Source organism: Dendrobium catenatum, unplaced genomic scaffold (genome assembly GCF_001605985.2).
Source record: "Dendrobium catenatum unplaced genomic scaffold, ASM160598v2 fragScaff_scaffold_390, whole genome shotgun sequence".
Classification (NCBI taxonomy): Eukaryota; Viridiplantae; Streptophyta; class Magnoliopsida; order Asparagales; family Orchidaceae; genus Dendrobium; species Dendrobium catenatum.
The window spans coordinates 4,374,436-4,398,179 of NW_021318852.1; the positions used below are offsets into that span (position 1 = coordinate 4,374,436).

The window sequence follows — 23,744 nt, forward strand, 5'->3', positions numbered from 1 at the left end:
AAAAAAATTCAAAGGTATTCTTAAATATAATGAATTATTTTTTTATGTTATTATTGTTTCATTCTAGAGCTAACGAAATATTAACTGATATAGGGGATAAAGGAAAAAATATTATAGATGAGGAAGAGTTTGAGGATGACTTTGACATTAATTATGAAGATTCTTCTGAAAAAAATATTATAGATGAGGAAGAGTTTGAGGATGACTTTGACATTAATTATGAAGATTCTTCTGAAGAAAATCAAAGTGATGATGAGCCTGCATTGGGTCTTGATCCTAAAGGGATGTTTTATTTTTAAGTGAGTTTATTTTAAATCTTCTTTTTCAGTAATATAATAATGTTATCTTAGAACAAATCATCAAATTCACAATTAACGTAATATTTTGTTATTTTTTGACATTTTTGTCATTATTCATAATTTTAAATTGCTTTATTTTTATAATTTTTGAGGCTTACGCCTCGATCCGCCTCGAGGCTTACGCCTCGCCTCGCTTAGCCAGAACGCCTCGATTCTCGATTTCGCCTTTTAAAATGTTGGGTTTACTTATTTATTTTATGTTATTTGAAAGTATCCTTCTATTCTAATTTATAACCGCATGCCATTACATAACTTCTAATTGAAAATTCAAGAATCTAACTTGGTGAAACATAAGGTTTATAATTGACAACGCTTTTCAAAATTATTATTAATTTCCAAAAGCAATTCCTGTTTTTCATTTACGTTTCACATCAGATAAATATCCATATTTTTTATTGAGTTATTTTTATGCCAACTATTTAAGTTTGCCAAGTTTTTTTTTATCTCAAATTCAATAGGTTTTTTGCATCATTATCTCACCTATAATAATTATATCATCAAAATATAAAATAGGAATTGATACTTTCCATTTAATTGAGTGTTTCATAAAGATTGTATGGTCTCTTTCGCTTTGGTTATATTCCATTCCACTCATGGCTTTTGTGATTTTTTAAAACCACGCCCTTGGAGATTGTTCTAACACATGTAGTGCCTTTTTAGTTTGCAACTATACATGCCTAATTTCTAAAAGAAAATGTTGAATCCTAGTGGGATCTATAAAAATTTCTTCAACATTATCACGTAAAATGGCATTTTTTATATTATATTGATAATTGAAGCTAGCAACAAAAGAGATAAGTATATAACTCATATTCAAATTAGCAACATGAGTAAATACTTTCTCGTAGTCTAGTCCGTAGGATTGGTTATAAATTTTTTGTTATTAACCTACCTTTGTATCTTTCTAGTAATGTAAAAATCCACTTACATCCCACTATCATTTTTACTTTAGGCAACTAAACTACATCCTGTGTAGTTTATATCTAGGGTATTCATCTCTTCTCTTGCAGCTTTCTCCCAATTCTTGTGTCATAATGCTTCAAATGAGGTTTATGGAGTTTTAATGGTGTAAATGTTTGTAAGGAAGGCTTTATGTGTAATAGAATATGATGTAGAATGGAGGAGGGGGGATTTTAATTTCAGGTTTTGAAATCAGATTAGATTGGGAGGGATTAGCGGTTTTTGAATTTTGAATTTCAAATAGGGAGGGAAAGGAAAATTATTCCTAAATGAGAGATTTGATTGAGGTATTTAGGAGGGGAGTTAATGTGGGGAGAGAGAGAGATAAAAGGAGGGGGGCCGGCGACTTGGTGAGGTGGCATAGGGTTAGGGGGGGGGTGAGTTTAAAGCTTGCCTAATCAATGACCCTTAATTGAGGAAAATGATTTAAATAAAATCCAAATTGAAATCGATTAGGACTTGATTTAAAATCTTTCTTAAAATAGGTTGTTTATTTTATGAAGTATTTCAAAATTCTAAATTGATTGAATAATTAAAATCAATGCTTTCCAAATGAGATTGTGTAGAGAAAGGAAAGTAATGATGGGTGGTTTGAATTTTGGAGGCAAGGGGATTGGGATTGAGTGAGTTCCTAAAATAGGATTGTTTTAATTTTGGAAATTTTTTTTTGAAATTCAAATTTGTTTGAATTTGAATTGAAGGATCTTCCAAATTAGAAAACTCTAAATTAGGAAAACATTAATGGGGTAATTGAATGGGGATCAAGGGGACCGACCATGCAAGGGGGAGCGTTAATGGGGATGATTGGGGGTGGATCAAAGGGCCCAAATCAAATCCTATTTGAAATTCAAATAGGTTTGATTTAAATAATTGTCCTAAAATGAACAAGTTAAATTAGGAAAGAAATTTCAAGTTTCAAATAAAAGAAATCATATTTTAATACTTCTCTTTTGTGATTTGCATCCAATAAGGAAAGCACTTAAAGAGTAATTCGACATTTGGAGGCAAAGGGAGAGGGGTTGATTTGGGGCTGGCGGCTTAGGAGTAGGGTTAGGGGTGGTCGGTGGCTAGGACTAGGGTTTGGGTTTGGGTGGTGGTTGGGAGTAAGGTTAGGGGTTTAATTGATGGCTAGGATTATGGTGGAACTTGGGATCCGACAACTAGGTGGAGGGAGGAGAGGAGGTGCCCAGCGACTTTTGGAAGGGTCAGGGAAAACCGTTTAGGGGAGGAGGGGGTTAGGGCAGCGGCTAGAAGAAAAAAGATGGGGAATTATAGAAGAAGATAAATCACGAGCTCGGACGCTTCCTACGGCGGTGGGTAATGCGTTGCCCTCACCTAGGGACTTCAAACCACGAGCCCGGATGCTTCGTGCGGCTGGTGGATGCCACGCTTCCCTCACATAGGGATCTCACCAAAGTTCTCCCCAAAGAACAAGAGTGCAGAAAGTTTTTTTTATTAATAATACATCATTCTAATACAAGAGCAAGGGACTCTATATATAGGCCTTAAAAGAAACTAAAGACAACTTTGCCCCTTGGGCTTACATAAGACAAGACCTTTAAGTAAGGGTAAAAATTGAAAATGCATAATTAAATAAAAAAATGCAATTAATAAACTTAGATAAAATAGAGGGACCTCGGCCGTCGATCTTCGTCTCTTCCTTTGATTAACGTCCACCGTCGGATGTCCGCATCAGAATAGTTTTCAAATGATTTGTATTGAGCTATAGGATATAATAGGGAAAGTTCAACTATTTTTCGTATAGCAATTGTTTGATGATCAAGTTAATGATAAGAGAGGTAGAAAGGTTACTTGACAATTGACATTTGTTTAGAGTCTTGAACTTGCAAGGGACTTTGGATGGGCGTTATTGGTTTTGTATAGACTTTGAGAGGTTTAGTAACTGGAGTGTTAACCTTAGTAGGATCAAGATCTTATCTTTCTGTATATTAATAGTTGAATAGTTAAGGAAAAAGTATCAAGTTTCTGAGAATATCTTTAATTTGCCTGTTCTCCTTCTGAAGATAAGTCTGGCTAAAGAATAATTGTTTTTCATTGAAAGTGACATCCTTTGATATGAGCAGTTTTTTTGTGGTTGGATGATATCATTTATTATCCTTTTAATTATGTGAATATCTTAAGAAAACACACTTAGGTGCTCTAAGATTTGATTCTCCCCTTTTTTCTTTCTGAATGTGTACATAAGACAATCAAATATTTCAGGAGAAATTTTGTGAAGAATCACGCGTAGGAAAAGATTCAGGAACATAATTTACGGGATTGTTGAAATCAATCACTTTAGAACATATCATATTAATCAAATATTTTGAGATTTGGATAGCTTCTCCCTAATATTCTTTAGAAATCTAATTTTAGAAGAGAAGAGTTCTAGTAACCTCAAGATTTTATTTGTTCTTTTAGTCACTCCATTTTATTGTGGGGATGTTTGAGCATTAAGGTTGACGAAGAATGCTTTCTTTATTGAAGAAGTACGATATATTCCAGTTAAAATAATCCTGAGCATTATCATTTTTGAATTTTTTAATCTTGACATTAAATTGATTTTTTATCATCGTGATAAATTTTGTGAGAATACGATTGCCATTAAATTTTTGTTTGACAAGATAAGCCAATGTCATTTGGGTATTATCATTAATAAATGTTATAAATCCTTTGCCTCCAAAGATATTATGCATTTTGAAGGTCCCTTAAATATCGAATTGGATTAACATGAAGGTATAGATGATCTAGCTTTACTTTTAAGGAAATGATATTTTACTATGTTTAACAATCTCACAAATTTTAGAATAATATTTTTTAATGTCAACATTTTTTTAATGAGAACATAGATTTGAGTATTTTAAAAGATGGATGACCTAATCTATAATAATTATCTCAAATAGTATCTTTATTAGAAATAAACAAAGAAAATAGATGAAAGATTATTATAGCCATTGTTGCTTCGATTAAGAATTGACCCATCATTTTTGTCTTGCCTAGTCATTTTCTAGTTGCTAGGTCAAATAATAATAATAATAATAGTTAGTAAAGAATACCACTCTACAATTTTATCATGGGCTATTTTGTGAATACATAAAAGATTTACATTAAGATGAGGGACATGTATAACATTATTGAGGGCAAGTGATGAATGAATGGGACTATTTCTTTGTCCTGTATCAATGATTGAAGACATGTTGGCTACTTTGATTTTTCTATTGTTAGGATATGGTTAGTAGGTTTGGAAGATATTGCTTGAATTTGTCATATGATCAATGGCACTTGAGTCAATTACTCAAGTATTGGAGGAATTATTTGAGGCATTAAAAACAAAAAAAAAAGGGATGCTTCACCATTTTGAGCTATAGATATGACCCATATAGCTTTTCTAGAGACTTGAGAAGGTTCCTTAGCATGCCAAATTCTTTGAAATGAGCATACCCTTTGATTGAATTTTTTTATACCTACTCGGCCTTGAGGTGTTTCATGGATTTTTCAATAGTTTTTGTGATGTGCCCCTTCTTATTGCGGCAATTGCACCACAAGTTATCTTTTTGGTGGCTTTTTGTACTTCATTTTTGGAAGAATCAGTGAATGTTAGCCCTTCACCTCGATTATCTGTGGTTGCTAGTTTTAAATATTACAAGCCTTCTTCCTTCTTCACCTTGTACTAGGGAGGCTGCTTGATTAAGAGAGGGCATGAGCTGCTTATCAAAGATCTGAATTTGAATTTGATCAAATTCTATGTTAAGACCTACAAGAAACTCAATGATTCTTTCTCTTTCTAGATAATATTTTAGAATTAAAGCATAATATCTCATTTTTAGGGGTGTCAAAATGGGTGTTCGGGTCAAACCTGGAATTGACCCGAACCCGACTGAATTGCAAAACGGGTTAGATATTTGGACCTGAACCCGACCCACTAACTGTTAGGCCATGAGGCACGAGCGAGTGAGTGCAAGGGCACGTGGGCAGGGGGCAAGTAGGCGAGGCAGGGGGCGAGAATGCGAGGACGAGTTGGTGATGGGGGGAGGCTCGCAAGTGGGGGAGCGCGAGCGAGGGTGTGGCCTTGCTGATGCGAGCGCTAGCACGGGTGCAGGCATGGGCGCGGGCGCAAGGCAGCGAGCACGGGAGTAAGGCCACTAGCGCGGGGTGCGAGCAAGCATGACTAGGGGAGAGCTTGACCCAGGTTAGGCTGATTGATTTTGGGTTTTCAGATTGACTCGAACCTCTACCCGAGTTTACAATCAGTCAAAAAATTTTGGGTTCACCCGAACCAGAAATTTTCGGGTCAGGTTTGGGTTGGGTTTTTAGGTCAGATCAAATATTAATACCCCTACTCATTTCATCTTAAGATCTTTTCAGTAATCTAATTCTAACCATAAAACCGTCATTGCATTAGAGTGTTCAATAACATATAGGTTATCATGCTTGGTAGTTGAGAGTTTTGTTTGATCTCATTTATGAGAGTAGTATTCTTGATATTTGAGTATGTTTGTCTCACAACTTTTTAGATTTTATTTGTTGTTGCGAGGAACATATAAGACCTATTGATTTTAGGTAGCGTGGAATTTCATATCATGATATGATCATGAAATTTCCTTCATTCCACAGTGTAAACATTGGATCTCTAAGATCTAAGGGAAGGATCAATTAAGTGGAGTTTTCCTTTACCTCTCAGAAATTCATTATGATCTGAGAGCACTTTAGATAGAATTCTTCCATCCCTTGATGTGAGGTTTGTAACTCTTAGAGTTCTCTTTTGATTGTATTCGTATAGTTATGATCTTTCATTGTAGTGTTACGACTGTAGGCAAAGGAAGGCTGGACCAGCCTGCCCAATTGGCGGTGGAGGGGGCAGAACCTGAAACCAAATCCAGGGAGATTTCGGCCTCTCTTTTGGGGTCCAACAAAGTAATAAATCATTATGTTAGGAGAGTAATTAAGGAGGGAATTAAGGAGGGAAAGATCTCCTATTTGAATTCAAATAAGATAGGGAAACTAATAAGTAAAGAATGTTGATTTGGGGGCTGAATTGGAGGAGATTAATTTGGAGGTATTTCCTGATTGAAGTGAGCTGATTTGGGGGCTGATTTGAGAGGGAATTGGAGGATGTTTGTTTTGGAATTTATTGTTTATTGTTTGCTATAAGTAGTAGGGTTCATGTTATATTTTGTATGGAGAATTTGTTTGGAGAGTGCTGTAATTTTCTTTTTGTGAGGGATCTTAACGGCGTCTAGGGTCTGGGAAAGAAGGTGCTCCTCTCAAAAGAGGGCCATTGTATTTTGCTTTGTTCGTATTTGGTTTTCTATCAATATAAATATACTTTTGTATTGAGTCTCTTGGAGTTTTTTGATGTTTTTGACACCAAGGCACATCAAATTGGTATCTTAGCGAGGTTTTTGGAGAGATGACAACAAAGAAAGTAGATGCATTGAAATTCAAAATAGAGCAATTCAAATCCGACATGGAGGAGAAGTTTTTAATTGTGGAGAATTAGATGGAGAACCAATTTGTAGGGATAGAAAAGATGTTAAGGAAACTCATGAAGATGCAATCCAAAACTCCATCGGTGGTTTCAATTACTAACCATAACCAAGATTTGATTGGGATTCCCTTGGCGAATCTAAAAGATATCAGTGGAAGGGGTTCAACGAGGAGAGTTTCATTCATCAAGAATCTCCTTTTTTTCCATCGAGAGTCTCCTACTTGGACTCCAATAAAGGGTGGATCAAGGTTTCCAGAAGAGGAGATATCAAGGAGGGAATTGTGCGGTGGAGGTGATGGGGTGACCGATCATTATTGGAGACATTTTGATCAAGGGGAGTGGCGACAAGAGATGAAGGGGATCAAGCTGAACCATGGGATCGTGTTATATAAAAACTGATGGAAGAAAGGTGGGAGTCCCACCTTTGATACAGGGGGAAACATGGAGGAATCACGACAACCACTACACTGGAGGAGGAAGAAGCTTTGGGGGTGGTTTCGATTCTAGGATTAGGAAGTTGAGGATGCTGGATGTACGGAGGAAATATGTATTTCATGGTGAATGGTTTGAATGAGAAGGAGAAATTTATGACTACAGGGCTATGTTTGGAGGAGAAAGCTCTAGCTTGATTCCAGTGGACGATAATATAGCCACTAACTTAGCAGCTGAAGACCATGAACAGTATCTCATCCTTTCACCTTGAGGACAATGTGCGTCTTTGGGGGGAAAGTATTGTTACGGCTGCAAGCAAAGGGAGGCTAGACTGGCCGGCCCAACAAGTGTTGGAGGGTGTGGAACCTGAAACCAAATCCAGGGAGATTTCATCCTCTCTTGTGGGGCCCAAAAATGCAATAACTCATTATGTTAGGAGAGTAATTAAGGAGGAAATTAAGGAGGTAAAGATCTCTGATTTGAATTCAAATGGGAGAAGGAAATTAGTAAGGAAAGAAGGCTTATTTGGGGGCTAAATTTGAGGAGATTAATTTGGAGATATTTTCTAATTGAAGAGAGCTGATTTTGGGGGCTGATTTATGGGCTAATTTGAGAGGGAATTGGGGGAGCACTATTTTGGAATTTATTGTTTATTATTTGTTAGAAGTAGTAGGGTTTATGTTAAGTTTTGTATGGAGAATTTGATTTAAGATTGCTGTAGTTTTCTTTTTGTGAGGGATCCTAGCGGCATTTAGGGTTTGCGAAAGAAGGTCCTCCTCTCGAAAGAGGGCCATTGTATTTTGCTTTGTTCGTACTTGGTTTTATATCAATATAAGTCTATTTTTGTGTTGAATCTCTTAGAGTTTGTTACTGTTTTTGATACCAAGATGCATCAGATAAATGATTCAAGGGAGAAATTACAACTTTCATACATGGAAAAAAGTAAGGAATTTAGTTTGAAAATAATGTTGGAAACTAGGACCCTAAACTTGAGCTTGGATACCATGTGGAAGATAGGAGAATGGCAAATGCTTGCTTGCTTTATTATATATTCAAGGGCTATCTATTGATAGAGTTGCCAAAAAAATTTTAGGAAGCTATATCCCTTAAGAAAGAGTAATAATTACAATAGATAAAAAATATTTCCCAAGTTATCCTTGAATCCTCAGAACATCAATTTTTTTAGATTTCCTTCATCTCCCCATTGATTCGTGGGATACATTGTTCCTTGATTTGGTCAGGCAGTATTTAGTAGCTGTTCTTTCTTATAAAGATTTCATGTGAGTTCTTGCTATTTTTTTTTTCATTGATTGTTGTCCACTTGCAATTATAGTTGTGTCTGTCGACCTCTTGTAGCTAGCCACTTTCCATTTATAGATCCATCATCTGGCATCCTCCAACAATTTCTATAATCAATATAGAAGAAATCGACTTAATGTTAATCTTTGATCTAATTCTATCACAATCAGAAACTCGTTTTGCTGCTTCATAATAATTTATAATACTAATTAACTCTCCAACATAGGTGTCCTTAATTCCTTCAACATACCTTTGGACATATTCCTCTTTCCTGGAATGCGCTAAATCAATTGTCATAGCATTCAGTCATATGCCTTTTCAAGGGTAATAAAAAGCATGCTGAAATTCCTTATTTCTCTACTCTTTATTTTTCTATTAATTGTTTTAAAACAAAGGTAGCTTTCATTGTGGATATTCTTAGCACTCAAATTGGCATAAATTTTTTGAGTCTCTTTTCCGTTACTATTTCCATAAAACTATTGTATGAATCATGAATTTTATACCTTATGATAAACCTAGAACAATTCTTATATTCTTGAATATTGTTATGAAAATGTTTTACCTCCAAACCCCTAAATATATTCTTAACTTTTCAACTCCTAGTATGTATCTCACATGGACCTAATTTTACCTTTATCATCTTTTTCAAAGTTAACTTCATACTTTTTTTTGGATCAATTTATCATATAGCTCATTATTTATTTTTAATTTTTTTTTCTAAATTAATTTTTTTAAAATTCCCTTTTAATATTTCCCCAATAACATTTTCATCTTTTATTTATGTCTTCATCTTAAACACTGTTGTTGCCAGGTCCCAAGTCTTAGATGGAAAAACTGGAGGGTTGCGTTAGTTAGTCGACAGTTAGTGTAAAATTTGTGGAATAATCATGACATGAATCCTATAAAAAAATTGTGTTAATACTAGGATGTCCACTGGAAGCGACACGCTGTATGGCTTGAATACAGTGACAAGTGTGCAAGGGCCGCTGCATCGGTGCCCGGGTGTAGTGTTAAATAGGCTAGGGTTCTCACATCAAGGACGGATGTGGGCAAGAAAGCTTGTCCATGAAACTAAAATTATGATAGAAACTTGGAATATAGGCTCCCTTGCAAGAAAATTAATGGAATTAATAGATATTATGATTCATAGGAAGATAAATATTATATGCATTCATGAAACTAAATGGGTTGGAGAGAAGGCTAAGGACGTTGATAGTTTAGAATATAAAATATGGTATTCGAGTATGAGTCGTACTAGAAATGGTGTATGTGTGATTATAGATAAAAGTTTGTAGGATAATATTATAAAAATTAATAGAATTGGAGATAGAATTATAGTTTTAAAGATTATATATTGTTGATGCTAAGATTGTTACTATTATAAGTGTTTATGCTCCTCAAGTAGGTTTAAATATGGGTTCAAAATTAAAATTTTGTAATGACTTAGAAAAATTAATACAAAATATACATCTTGAAGAAAGAGTTTTTATTGGAGAAGATTTAAATGGACATGTTGATAGAGAGGTAGATGATTTTAAAGGCATTCATGGTGGCTATGGGTTTGGAATGACAAATGAAGTTGGTAAGACCATATTAGATTTTTTTTTAGTTTATGATTTCTTAATAGGTAATACTTTATTTAAGAAATGAACATCTTATCACTTATAAAAATGGATATAGTAAAATGCAGATTGGTTATTTTCTTATAAGAAAATTAGATTGTTTAGATTACAAAGATTGTAAAGGTATTATGAGTGAAAATTTATGTACTCAATATTAATTATTAGTTTTTGACTTTAAGATAAAGGGGAAGATAAAAAAATAAAGTAAAACAGTTTTCAAATATTAGATGGAGGCATTTAAAGAATATTAACAAAGTATTTTTGAGAGTAAGATCTTAGATTTTAAGATTTTGTCTATGCATGAGGATGCAAATGTTATGTGGAAAAAAGTTGCTAGTGATATTAAGAATATTATAAAAGATATGCTTGGAGTTTCAAAGGAAAAAACTCTTAATAATAAAAATAGTTGGTGGTGGAATCCAAATGTGCAAGAAAAAAAAAATTAAGAAGATTTATTAAAAAAATTAGTTTAGATGTAAAAATTCTGATAATTGGGGAAGCTATAAAGAGGCTTGTAAGGAATCTAAGAAAGCTATTTGCGATGCAAAGAACTTAGCATTTAATGATTTATATAATAGATTAGATACTAAGGACGGAGAAAGATATATGTATAAGCTAGTCAAACAAAGGGATAGTAGTAGTAATGATTTAGTTCAAGTGAAGTGTATTAAGGATGAATATAAAGAAGTACTTTTCTTAGAAGATGATATTCAACAAAGGTGGATGAAATATTTTGCTAAATTTTTTAATGAAGAATGTGAAAATACAATTTACTTTAGTGACTTTAGCACCCTAAATGAAAATAATTTTTTTTCTTTTATTGGCGTATTAGTAAAATCAAAATTAGAGAGGTTTTAAAGAAAATGAAGTGTGGAAAAGCTGTTGGACCTGATGATATTCCAATAGAGATGTGTAAATGCTTAGGAGATGTGGAAATGCTTGGCTTACTAAACGTTTTAATAATGTTTTGAAGACTAAAAAGATGTTAGATGACTGGAGAATGAGTGTGTTAATTCCTATTTTTAAGAATAAATGTGATGCATAGGAGTGTGCGAATTATAGAGGAATTAAGTTAATGTGTCATACTTTAAAACTATGGGAGTGAGTTATAGAGTGTAGGTTGCGGCGTTATACTAATGTTTCTTAAAATCAATATGGATTCATACCGGGTAGGTCTATTATAGAAACCATACATTTATTGAGAGGTTTGATGAAGAAATATAGAGAGAATAAGGAGATCTACATATAATATTCATTGATTCAGAGAAAGCATATGATAAAGTTCCAAGAGAAGTGCTATGGAGAATTCTTGAAAAGAAAGGAGTAAATAATGATTATATTCAAATCATTAAAGATATGTATGCAGGAGCTATTACTTGTGTTCAAACACAAGGTTGCTTGACCAAGTATTTTCCTATTTCGGTTGGATTACATCAAGGATCAGCCTTAAGTCCATACATTTTTGCTTTAGTTATGGATGTTCTCACTAGACATTTGCAAGAGGATGTACCTTGGTTTATGCTTTTTGCTGATGAAATTTTTCTTGTTGATAAGACTAGAGAGGGAGTTGAAGGTAAACTTGAATTATGGAGGTCAATCTTAGAGTCGAAAGGTTTTTGCTTGAGTAGATCTAAAATTGAATATATGGAGTGTAATTTTAGTAGCAATAGACCTAGTGAGAGGATTGTGACTTTGGGCGATCAAGTTATTAATAAGAGCACGTTTTTTATATCTTGGATCTATTGTTCACAGTGACGGTGGAATAGATAATGGATATTATCAGCAGAAGTCATGTTGGATGGTTGAAGTGGAGGAATACATCTGTCTTGTTGTGCGATAGAAAAGTACCCCCTCAAATTTAATGGAAAATTCTATAAGATGGTGGTGAGACCTGCAATGCGCAAATCGGCCTGGACGATGCCTCGATCGGCCTGGACGATGCCTACAGAAAAACACCTGGAACAAATCTGGGCAAATTCTGGAGCAAATCTCAACTGATCGTCCCTCCAGGACGATCCCAGATCGTCCTGGACGATCCTGGAGCAGATTTTGATATTACAGGATGAGTGACTTTACCCTTAGAGATAGGATACGAAATGTGCATATACGTGAAAAGGTTGGAGTAGCTCTAATGGATGATAAGATTAGAGAGAGTCACCTTAGATGGTTTGGTCACATTAAACGGAGGCCTTTCGACGACCCGATTAGAAAAGTTGAGATTTTAGATTTGACTTATGTTAAGAAAGGTAGAGGTAGAGCTAAAAAGTCTTGGTTAGAAAATATTAGAAATGATCTTTCTTTATTAGGTTTAAATGCAAATTTAACTTTTAACAGGACATAATTGCGAAAATGGATTCATGTAGCCGACCCCACGCAGTGGGATAAAGGCTTGATGTTTTTGTTGTTGTATTTATGTCTTCATCTTAGTTAAGATCTTATTTTCTTTATTTTTTAATGCATCTAATTTGATTAGACTCTAAATTTCTATACCTTGCCTAACATATTGGTTACGTACCTTAACCATAAAGGCATATATATATTTTTTTTTTATAAAGAGAGAGACGGGCCAAATCCCTTCCTTGATGAGGAATGCCTTGACTAGCTAAGCATGGTTGCCCTTTTGTTATTCTATTCTTTTTATATTTCTTCTTGAAACTTTTTGTGTTGCCATCTAAGTCACTTGCTTGTAACCTTTTTTGTGCCCGCTTTTATAGCTTCTTGTATTGCCTCATTAATCTACTTGATATTTGTGTTGCATAGTTTTGAATGTTCCCTTTGGTGTTAGTTTTTGTAATGTGTTTGGGATATAACTGGATTAATGTGTTTGCATTATCCCATTGTTTCTTAACATAATTAATGCAAATAATTTGCTAATTCAACGTAGCCATCTATTTATTATGGAGTAAAATCTCAAAATAGTCTCATGATTATTAATAAATGTCCAAATTAGTTCTAGACTTTTATAATAACCCAATATAGTCACTTGACTATTAGAAAATGTCCCAATTTGATTTATATGTTAAAAGTAACAGTTGAAATTAACCTCTAAGTTAAATATGTGGGCATTTTGGGTATAGGGTTTATGTAAGATTATATTATTATTTTTATATATTTTATCATTTGTCATATTAAAAATAAATACAAAAATCATAATAGAAATTAACCAACTAAATAACAAGAATGAATAATTAATAATTGTGGATAACTTTTATTATGATTTTTTTTTTAACTTTTTTAATATGATAAATGATAAAATATATAAAAATAATAATATAATCTCACACATACCCTAATATCCAAAATATCATATTTAACGATTAGGTTTAACTATAACTGTTTCTTTTGGCAATGAGATCAAATTGAGATATTTCTACTAGTCGTGGGACTATATTGGGTCATTATAAAAGTCAGATGCTAAATTGAGCATTTACTAATAGTGTGGGACTATTTTAAATTTTTACTCATTTATAATTTAACCTAAATTGTTTGAGTATCTTCTGGATCATTCTCATAACAATTGAGTTACGTTTTGGGATGTGACTAGGTGATATTCTAGCTAACCGTTTCTCATTTACCGTCGTAAGTTAGGTAGATCTTGGTGCATCTTTTTTTTGGAACTCCCAAGCACTAGCAAAAGTTGAACTGGGATTATTTTATGAATTCTTGACATAGATTTCGTAATCTTCTATCAACATAACATAATCTCCTTGCATATAATTACCTGGCTACATCCGTAAATCTATATATGGAGCTGAGATTTTAGTGGAACTAGATAAACTTCTTAAACAGTTATATAATTTGACTAATGTGGATAGGATTAGTAGATGATAGGGGATGCTTTTTTAAAGTTATATAATATGTGTGAACTGGCATTAGAGTATGATTATTCTGCTGAACTCATTTAAAAGAACAAAACGTTGGTTACATATGTAATTTAAAGCAACAGTAAAATATGTGAAGATTTCATTTTTACTGAGCCAGCACAACTTGCATTCTGTGAACATGCTTCAACATTCATCCGTGCAGGTCCGCGCCATTCTGTTGGATCCTTCCTGCTCTGGATCTGGAACCTCTGCTGAAAGATTAGATCATCTACTCCCATCATATTCAACAGGTTGAAGTCACTATCCATTTTCATGTTTCATCTTAGCAATTTCTATTTGTTTTTCACTTGCTTGTCTTTGTCGTGTGGCGTGCATGCTGTCATGCCTCTGTTTAGCTTATCAGCCTAGGTTTTCCACTATTTAGGATGAATTACAGGTTTACCTGGCATACATGACCATTGCTAGCACAATTTTATGTATTAGGATTGCGATCTCCTTAGATGCTGCCAATGCTTGATCTCATATTAAGGCTTCGTTTGGGACGGCTTTCTTACTGCTTCTTAAAGCAGCTTTCTAGTTTAAAAATAAAAAATTTTAAACTAGAAAGCTGCTTTAAGAAGCAATAAAAAAGCCGTCCCAAACAAAGCCTTAGTTGGCACGGATTTTGTGAACAGGGTTTGATCCATTAGATTGTTGGTTAAGGTTAATTTTTATTCCAAGTCTATCAGAACATGAAGCATATAATCACATCCAAGCGTAAAATTGTGATAAAAAAACTATTGATTGCACTTTCACGAGAATAAAAGTTTATGTTGTTCATTATCAAAGCAGTGGACTTAGTTATTGTTCGAAGCTTACACATGTGCATGTGATTATATTACATATTCGTCTACTTGTCTCCTTCTGGATTGTAAAATCACCCTTAATCATTTGAAGCTGTAATTGGCAAATTTATGGATATACACTTATTATTTATACTGCTATTAAAAAGGCCTTTGACACCACGTAAAAATCATTACCATTCATTCATTTTAGACCTTAAAAAATTTAATCATGTATTTATAACTAAAATAAATGAATTGGCCACAATTTTCTGTAAAGATAAGTAATGGCACGTATTTTTTTATTTTTCGTACAGAATCTCTGAATATTTCAGTTAACTAAGAATTTACTAGAACTTTAAGTTTAAAATAAAAGGAAACATTTACATTTTAAGATATGTTTAATTTGAATAATTTAGAATTATTTAATGCTCGATTTATAATTTTTAAATACCTTATTTCTTTGATAAGTTTAAAATTAAGAAAGTTTTGATGTTTTAAATAACTAATATAATTAATTTTTAATTTGTTTAATTTCAATGATTTAGACTGATGTCATATTTTATTTACAATTTCTGTAATTTAAGGCATGTTTTAAATTTTTAATAATAAAAAAATTTGTATTATATATATATATATATATATATATATATATATATCTTACTAGAATTCCTAAATTTTAAACAAAATAATATTTTTTTATAAATTAATAAAAATATATATAATTCTGTACGGAATTTTTTAATTTGCCATCTTGTAATGTTTCTGTTATACTAATAACGGTTGATTTGCAGCAATACATATGTTATTTTTATTGCTCAATATTCTAATTTAATATAAATGAGTTCTGTCATGCATAGAATCTCTTAGTGACCATCGATTTACTCATTTTTTAATATCATTCTAATAAATGTTTGTTGGTTTTAATAATTTGGATTTTTTTTGCTGTTTAATATCTCAATTTAATAAAAATGAACCCCTTTTCATTTCTAATGTAATTTAAGCGTTTCTTTTAAAACAATCCTTTCTAATGAATTAGTGTTCATTTTATATCAATCAAGATTCTCTATTTAATAAATATAATATATAATTTAACACAACATTCAACTTATAATAAGATTTAATATTTAAAATTAAAATATTGATCACATCCAGTTTGGGTACGGGAACTCTGCTAGTTATGGTTAAAAAAACGCTATCCTCTTATTATTTGTTTGCGCTGCCGAGACTGGCTATCTCTTGTTCTAATTTAAGTAATCTCACATCATGAATGATTGGTTTTAGTTGATTTAATTTCTTGACTAAATCGTTGCCTTTGAAATGAAATTCAGCTATATGGTTAGTTCAGAAGTTAATTTGAATTTGATGAATGCGAAAATTCTAGTACATTGACAAATATTGTTGATTAGCATGATAGTATTGGACATTCATTAAAATTATGGGAGAGTAATTGAGCATAGGTTACTATGTGATGCTAATGTTTTTTAAAATCAATTTGGATTCATGCTGGGTAGGTTACTATGGAAGCTATACATTTATTGAAAGGTTTGATGGAGAAGTATAGAGAGAATAATAATGATCTAGATATGATATTTCTTTATTTAGAGAAAGCATATTGGAAAGTTTTAAGAGAAGTGCACTAGAGAATTCTAGAAAAGAAAAGAGTTAATAATGCTTATATTTAAGTCATTAAAGATATGTATGTAGGAGATATTACTTGTGTTCAAACACAGTGGTTTGACCAAGTTTTTTTCTATTTCAGTTGGATTACATCAAGGATCAATTTTAAGTCCATATCTTTTTGCTTTAGTCATGGATGCTCTTACTGGAAATTTGCAAGAGGATGTATCCTAGTGTATGCTTTTTGCTAATGGTATTCTTTTTGTTGATAAGATTAGAGAGGGAGTTGAAGGAGAACTTGAATTATATAGGTCAATCTTAGAGTCTAAAGGTTTTCGTTTGAGTAGATCTAAAACCGAATACATGGAGTGTAATTTTAGTAGAAATAGATCTAGTGGGAGAATTTTTACTTTGGACGATCAAGTCATTAAAGAGAGTACACATTTTAGATATCTCGGGTCTATTGTTCAAAGTGATGGTGAAATAGAATAGTATATTATTAATAGAATTTTAGTTGGATGATTGAAGTGGAGGAATGGGTCAGGCTTATTGTGTGATAGAAAAGTACCTCCCAAACTTAAGAGAAAATTCGTTAAGATAGTGGTGAGACCTACAATGCTTTATGTCGTAGAATATTGGCTATTAAAAAATAAGCTTAAAATTAAGTTAACTGTTGCAGAGATGAGATATTCATGTGGATAAATATATTTACTTTTAGAGATAGAATGTGAAAGGAGTATGTACGTGAAAAGGTTGGAGTAGCCTCAGTGATAGATATGATTAGAGTGTGTCACTTTAGAGATTGTTTGGTCACATAAAATGTCGGCCTTCTGATGACCCGGTCAGAAGAGTAGGTGTATTAGGTTTGGTTTATGTTAAGAAAGGTAGATGTAGGCCTAAAAAGATTTTGTTATAAAGTGTTAAAAATGACCTTCTTTAATTAGATTTAAATGAGAATTGACTCTTGATAGGACACAATGGAGAAAAATGTTTCATGTACTCGACCGCACGTAATGGAATAAAAGCTCGATGTTGTGTTGTTGTTGTTGTAGTTGTTGTAGTATAATAGTATTAGACATGTAGTGATATGGACAAAAGGAATCTGATGTGAAACATATATTAGATGCATGAATTGTTTGGGATTAATAAGTATTGACAAGCTTACCAATTATAAAATTAACATTTCACAAGAGCTGGTTTTAAGACTTTCTTAGTTGGTGATTAGACAATACATGTGGTTACAAATAGAGTAGGAGAATACACTAAATACCTATTTGCAACTAACAGAATTCCCACAATTAACAACTAAAACAGTCACAATGAAATTCTTTCACTCACACTCTTTGAGAATTTCAGCGGGAGAAAACTTGACACAATATTAATGATGTTACTAAGAAGCAAGCACTTAAAGTTTTGTTCAAGGGTTACCCGGGAAAGAGGTGACAAGTGGACGGTGGGAGAGTTGCCACTAAACGGGAAGACATCACTGATCAATGGCGGTTGCAAGGGGGAAGAGAACCTGATCAACTTATTCCTCGATAGTATGGTCGTTCCCAAAGTCGATGTCGAAGAAAGGAGAATAAAACACATCCACTAGGCCTTGATCATAAAAAATGAATCCATGATTCAAATTGGGACCAGCCATTCATGGAGGAAGGGAAAAATGGATGGCTACTTGGAGGTAAATAAGTGTGTAGGAGTGGGCAATGGCTTTGGGAATTAATGGAGAGTAGAGTGGACAACAATAGGGGAGATTAATGGGGGTTGGGAAGGGGAGAAGGCAGCTATGGTATTGGGAAAGGCTTTAATTAAGTGGAGTTAATGAGGATTGAGAAGAGGAAAAGGTGGCAACTAGGGAATAGGAAAGACTTTAATTAAATGAAGTTAATGAGGGTTGGGAAGGGGAAAAGGCAGCAACTATGGGAATGAGAAAAGCTTTAATTAATTGGAGTTAATAATTGGGGAGGGGAAAAGGTGGAGGGAATACCAAGAGGCAAGGGGGAAGGTTGGCTGGCCAAGGGAAAGCAGCAAGGAGTTTGGCTGGCTGTTCGGAAGAGGGAGGCAGGCTCGGTTGGCTGTGGAGGGGAAGGAAAGGAGTCAGCCCTCTTTTTGAAGGGTGGGAAGGCTCGGTGGTTGCTTGGGAATGATTGGAATATTCGGTTGGCTGTTTTGAAGGTTGGAGTGCTTGGTGGGCTGTTTGGAAGGAGGATGGGGGTGAGAGAGGAGATAGGATAAAGCTAAGAACATTGCCACGACAATGGTTGTTGGGTGTTTCTTTGCCATACTCCTAGGAACTTCACTCTTCTCTCAAGAAGACTTAAACACACACATAACTCAGAAAAAATTGAAGTCTCATTCATCATAATCATCATATCCATAGAATAGCCCAGGGCCTCAATATATAGGCCTCAAAACAAGAAGACTCAAAAGACTAAAAAGCCCCTTAGGCTACAACACACAAATAATTCAACATAAGAGTAAAATGGGAAAGTCTCTCAACATAACATGAAATAAGAAAATGAAATACATGAAATAAATCATAAATAAAGGCTCCTGTGATAGACGTGCCAAGATTTCCTATTGATGTCCTCATCAGAATCTATTTAATCTTCTATTTTCTTCATTTCTTGAAACTTCAACTTCAAGCATTTAATACTCAGGAAAATTATGTGCTAATAAGTATTAATATGTGCTCACTGTTTGATGGTCATCCCTGCTTTTAAGGATTTCTCTTTCATTTGACACTGTCATCCTTGGATGTGATAGATCATCAAGATGAGGCTGCCGCCAATGGTCCCCGGGTGAGGAAGCTTGCAGCTTTTCAAAAGAAGGCTCTTGCTCATGCATTATCCTGTATGTTCCCAAAAGGCCCATGCTGAACTTTATTTCTATGAATCTTGTGGTTATTTTATAGATATTGCCTGGAAACTTGTTATTAATTTATTTCTTATTATTCTTTCTTTACCCATGCTGTACATGTCTTTATTTGTTTTTTTAACTTCGTAATTTTAAGAATATTATGCCAAAAGTATCTCTAGATTCCGCCATACTGGTGCAGAAAGGTGGGCAGCTGGAGTGCAACTTCTCCATGCTATTTCTTTATCCACCATTACGAGGCATCTTGTTTAAGATCTGTTTGAAATTTTCTTTTCACACCTACATATTTAAATTGGATAGGTGGAAGAAAATGATGAAAAAAAAAAAAAAAGAATTACAGAAAACCTTGTAACATGCCCTAAAGCTACTCTGGTACGCAACCTTAGTTTCTTGGTACAGTATCTAGGGGGAAAGAGTCATCAGGCATGCAACTAGTAGAGAATGATCAATAACTGCAGGAATCCTTTACTGAAAGAGAAACTTTAATTCTTAATTATGTGATCATGGCTATTATTTACATTAGTAGACCTTATTCCTAATAACAAAACTACCTGAAAATAAAGAAGCAATTTTTGAAATTACTTTAATGACAAAGTGACATTAATCCTAGTCGTTTATCATAACCGGACAAATAACATAAAAAAACTGAATAACTAACATACATACAAGAACCATAAGATTCAATGAGACAATGGCCAAGACATATCTAAACACAGACGTAAGCTTGATAGTTGAAGATGATCTAAATTGACCTGAGGGTCCAAATTGGCTATCAGACAAGCGAAAGAGTAGGATGAGGGGTAAGGAAGGAGATATGGGAATTTGAACGCTGCCTCGTGATGTGTGCATATGATTTGAAAATATTCAGATTTGATTATTTTACCCGCCTACGCAATCTTTGCACAAATTTTGAGATGTTGCACATCAAAATTTGAGATTGTCTCATTAAACTCATGTAAGCGTCAAAAATATCTTAATTTTTTATTTTTTGCACTCATGCTTTGCAATTTTTTAAATTTTTTATTTAACAATTGTCATTTGTCCGTTTAATGTTAAAGATGATTATGTTTTTATGATGCGGATATCACTGGAGCTTACTTCTCCCCTATAAATTTGGAGGGGAGATAGTCTATTTCTCACATCTCTTGGGTTCAATTGAGTTTATTGGTTTGAGTCTTTTAGAGCTTTTGATAGTAGTAGTTGAGCTTTATTCATGTTCTTCGTGAGCTTGCAAGTTTGCATGATTCCTATTAGTTATATATTTTTCATTTATTAGTATGTAATATTTTGTTCTCCTAGAGCTGCATTCATTACATTTTAAGTATTTAACTTTGTGTTTCTCATTTCATTTAGACGCATTTTGCTAGTTTTAAGTTCCTGGTGTGCACTTTTTAGCATGTGTTAAATCAACATTCTGATAGCCTCTCGATATATTCCTCGCTTAGGGAGAATCTATGGGGAGTTTGAGCTTGCCCACCTTGTCTAAAAAGGCTTATATGGTCGGTGTCATACAAAACCACATCCAAAATTCTTAAAATTTCATTGCGCTAAGAAAGGCACGTTATAGGATACTTACACGATAATTTGCATCAAGTAAATTTCTCGATCGCACTACAAAAGTTGCTAATGAGCTTTCTCTTGCCACGCTAAGAGAATAATGTATGGGACTTCAGTCACTGTGCTAAACGCATCGCAAATGGGGTTGGTTGACAAGCTTCCTCTTGTCACGCTAAGAAAAGCACGTACGAGGCTGCACTCGCTATGCCAAATGCATCGCCAACGGGTTCACCCGCGACATCGCAAATGTCATTGACGAGTTTTCTCCCTCTATGCTAAGAAAAATGTATACATGGCTCCACTCGCCGCACCAAATGCGTCGCCTATTGGTTTCATCCGGGATGTTGCTAATGAACTTTTTTCCACTATGCTAAGAAAAATGTGTATGGAGCTACACTCACCGTACCAAATATGTCGCCAATGGATTTTGTAGGTTTACTAATTGCATTGCAAATGTCATTGATGATTTTCCTTTAGTTATGTTAAAAAAGTGTGTACAAGACTCCTAAAAAAACTCATCACAAATGAGATTTTGAGGCTTTTTGGTTATTGTGTTTTATACCAACATGCACGAAGATGTTCACAGAGTCTTCGGCTACGGGATGAAGTAGCAACCAAGCGCAATACAATTTTTTGACCTTTTTTATTTTTTTAGAGAGATATTTAAGGTTCTCCCTCTTTTTAGAGAGAAAGAGAGGATGGTAGCGAGAGATTTGAATTTTCTCTTTGTTTAGAGAGAGGAGAGATTTAGCGAGAGAAATTTTTTTGGGAAGAGGTCTATGTTTAGAGAAAGGAGAGTTTAGAGAGAATCTCTCTTTTTTTTTTGAGAGAGAGAGAGAGTGGTTTCTCTCTTTGTTTAGAGATAGAAGGAGAGGGGAGAGAATAGAGAGCGAGGTGTGACAGGAAAAGGGAACGAGGAACAAAGAGGGAAGAAAGAGAAGTGAGGAGAGGGGGTAGAAGAGACAAGAAAGAAGAAGAAGAAGAAGAATAGAGAAGAGGAATAAGAAATAAGAGGGAGAGGAAGAGGAAACTTGCGGCGGCCAAAGCAGCGGTCGTGGGGTCGAGTAGATGAATAGGACAAGTGTATGGGCTGCAAGTGGGCGGTTGCACAAGTGAAAGGCGGCCACATCTGCCTGAGCGTTCAAGGAAGGCATTGCACGAGGGGTGCATGTGGTCATGGAGTTGATTGTGTTGGAGATGAGGGGAGCTATGTGCTGGTGGTCGGGCTTTCACATTGTGCTTGGTGTTGCGTGGTAGCAAGAGGGAGGAGAGGATCAGTTGGGGAGTTGCACGGGGAAGAGAGAGTTGACTGAGTATTGAGTTCTGAGGGAAAATATGTGGGAATTGTGGGGTTAAGTTAGGTTTTTAGTTAATTTTTTTTACATTTTTTTATAATAAAATAAAAATAATAATAAAAAAGACAAACTTGCCCCTTTGTTGCACCAATAAGATAGGGTACAAGTGTACCCTAAGATTCCAAATTTAATTTTTTTTTTAATTTTAAAATGATTTATTATTAGTATTGTTTAATAATTTAAATATTAAAAATATTTATTTTGAATTAGAACTTTAAATGTTTAATAAAATTTTTTAAAAGATATTCACTGGCGGATCCCCGGTCACGTGAGGGTGGGCAAATGCCCACCCTGAAAAAAAATTTTATTTAGCAAAGGGGCATTTTTGGGTTTTTACCCCTTAAAAAAACTCTTTTCCCTAAATTAATCAATCCTGTCACAGTTTTGCCCATCACGCGCAGTTCAGCTTGTTCGCATGACGGCAAGAGGTCTTCGAGACTTCGACTCTTCGCATTTGCAGTAGCGCCCCTCTCGTTCGCAGTCACAGCCCTCTCGTTCGCAAGTGTTGCCTTCCCGGCTTCGCAAGAGGTCGCCGCAGCCTACTCATTCGCTGCCACAGCCTTTGTCTTCGCGAATCTCATTGTTTCCCATCGCGAATCTCCCTGTTTCTAATTTTCCCGGTTCGCAGCCCCCTTCCGGCATTATTGAAAGTAAAAAAACCTCCTTACCAATCCACTTGCTCTATTTCTTGCTTGATGCTTTGATGCTTCTCTTTTTTTCCTTCTCTGCATATTGTTCTTGTTTCTCTTTTTTACTTATATGCATATTGAAAAAATTATGGTAGTTCTTGTAGTTGGAAGGATTTTGCATTCCGTAATGTACTTATATTCAATATTTGTTTTTTTGTATAGTTGAATAGTTGTAATGGTGTTGTTAATTGAGTGAAGGCTTTTATTTTTTCTCTGTTTTGGAGGAGAATCAATGAATCATGATATCAATTTTCTTGATATTTGATTGCGCTCGCTGTGTTGGCTTTTTAAAATGGCTTTGTAGTTTCTATTATATGTTCTAGCAGATTTTTGTGGTTTTTGGTGTTGCAAGTTATAAAATAATAACTTGGTTCTATAAATTGATTATCTGTGCTATCTTCTTGCTTTGATTATAGGTTTGTTGTTTATTATTTTTAGCCATTTTTGACGATGTCAACACAAATAGAAGATTTGAGATAAATCCTTTTGTAGTATCTTTTTTTGTATGAAATTTAGCTAAGTGCTGACATTAGAACGTTAATTGATATAGAATTCAGAAAATAATGTTGAATTTGCTTTGATCTGAATTGATGATAACATCATTTCTCTATTTATTTGTTTTATGGTTTGACCTTCAAATGTATATGTAAATCATTGTACAACATTGACATGATTAAAATTAAATATTTATGTAAAATCATTGTAGAGCATTACATTTCATTCTTTGAATTTTCAGTTAGGTTTTAGACAAATGGAACGATTCTTGAAATGAAAAGAATGTGTCGAGATTGATATTAATAATCTTCCTGCCGACCCTGGTCTTCGACCTTCAATATGGAGT

The 23,744-nt window shown here is 34.1% G+C and overlaps 1 protein-coding gene across 1 annotated transcript in view; it reads left to right on the top strand.

The window, feature by feature from the left end:
• LOC110107793 (probable 28S rRNA (cytosine-C(5))-methyltransferase) overlaps positions 1–23,744 on the top strand; it is a 35,424-nt gene that overhangs the window by 8,102 nt on the left and 3,578 nt on the right. The window contains exons 5-6 of the mRNA XM_020838171.2: positions 14,187–14,274; positions 19,192–19,278. Coding sequence (XP_020693830.1) covers positions 14,187–14,274; positions 19,192–19,278 — 175 coding nt within the window. The remainder of the gene's footprint in view (positions 1–14,186; positions 14,275–19,191; positions 19,279–23,744) is intronic.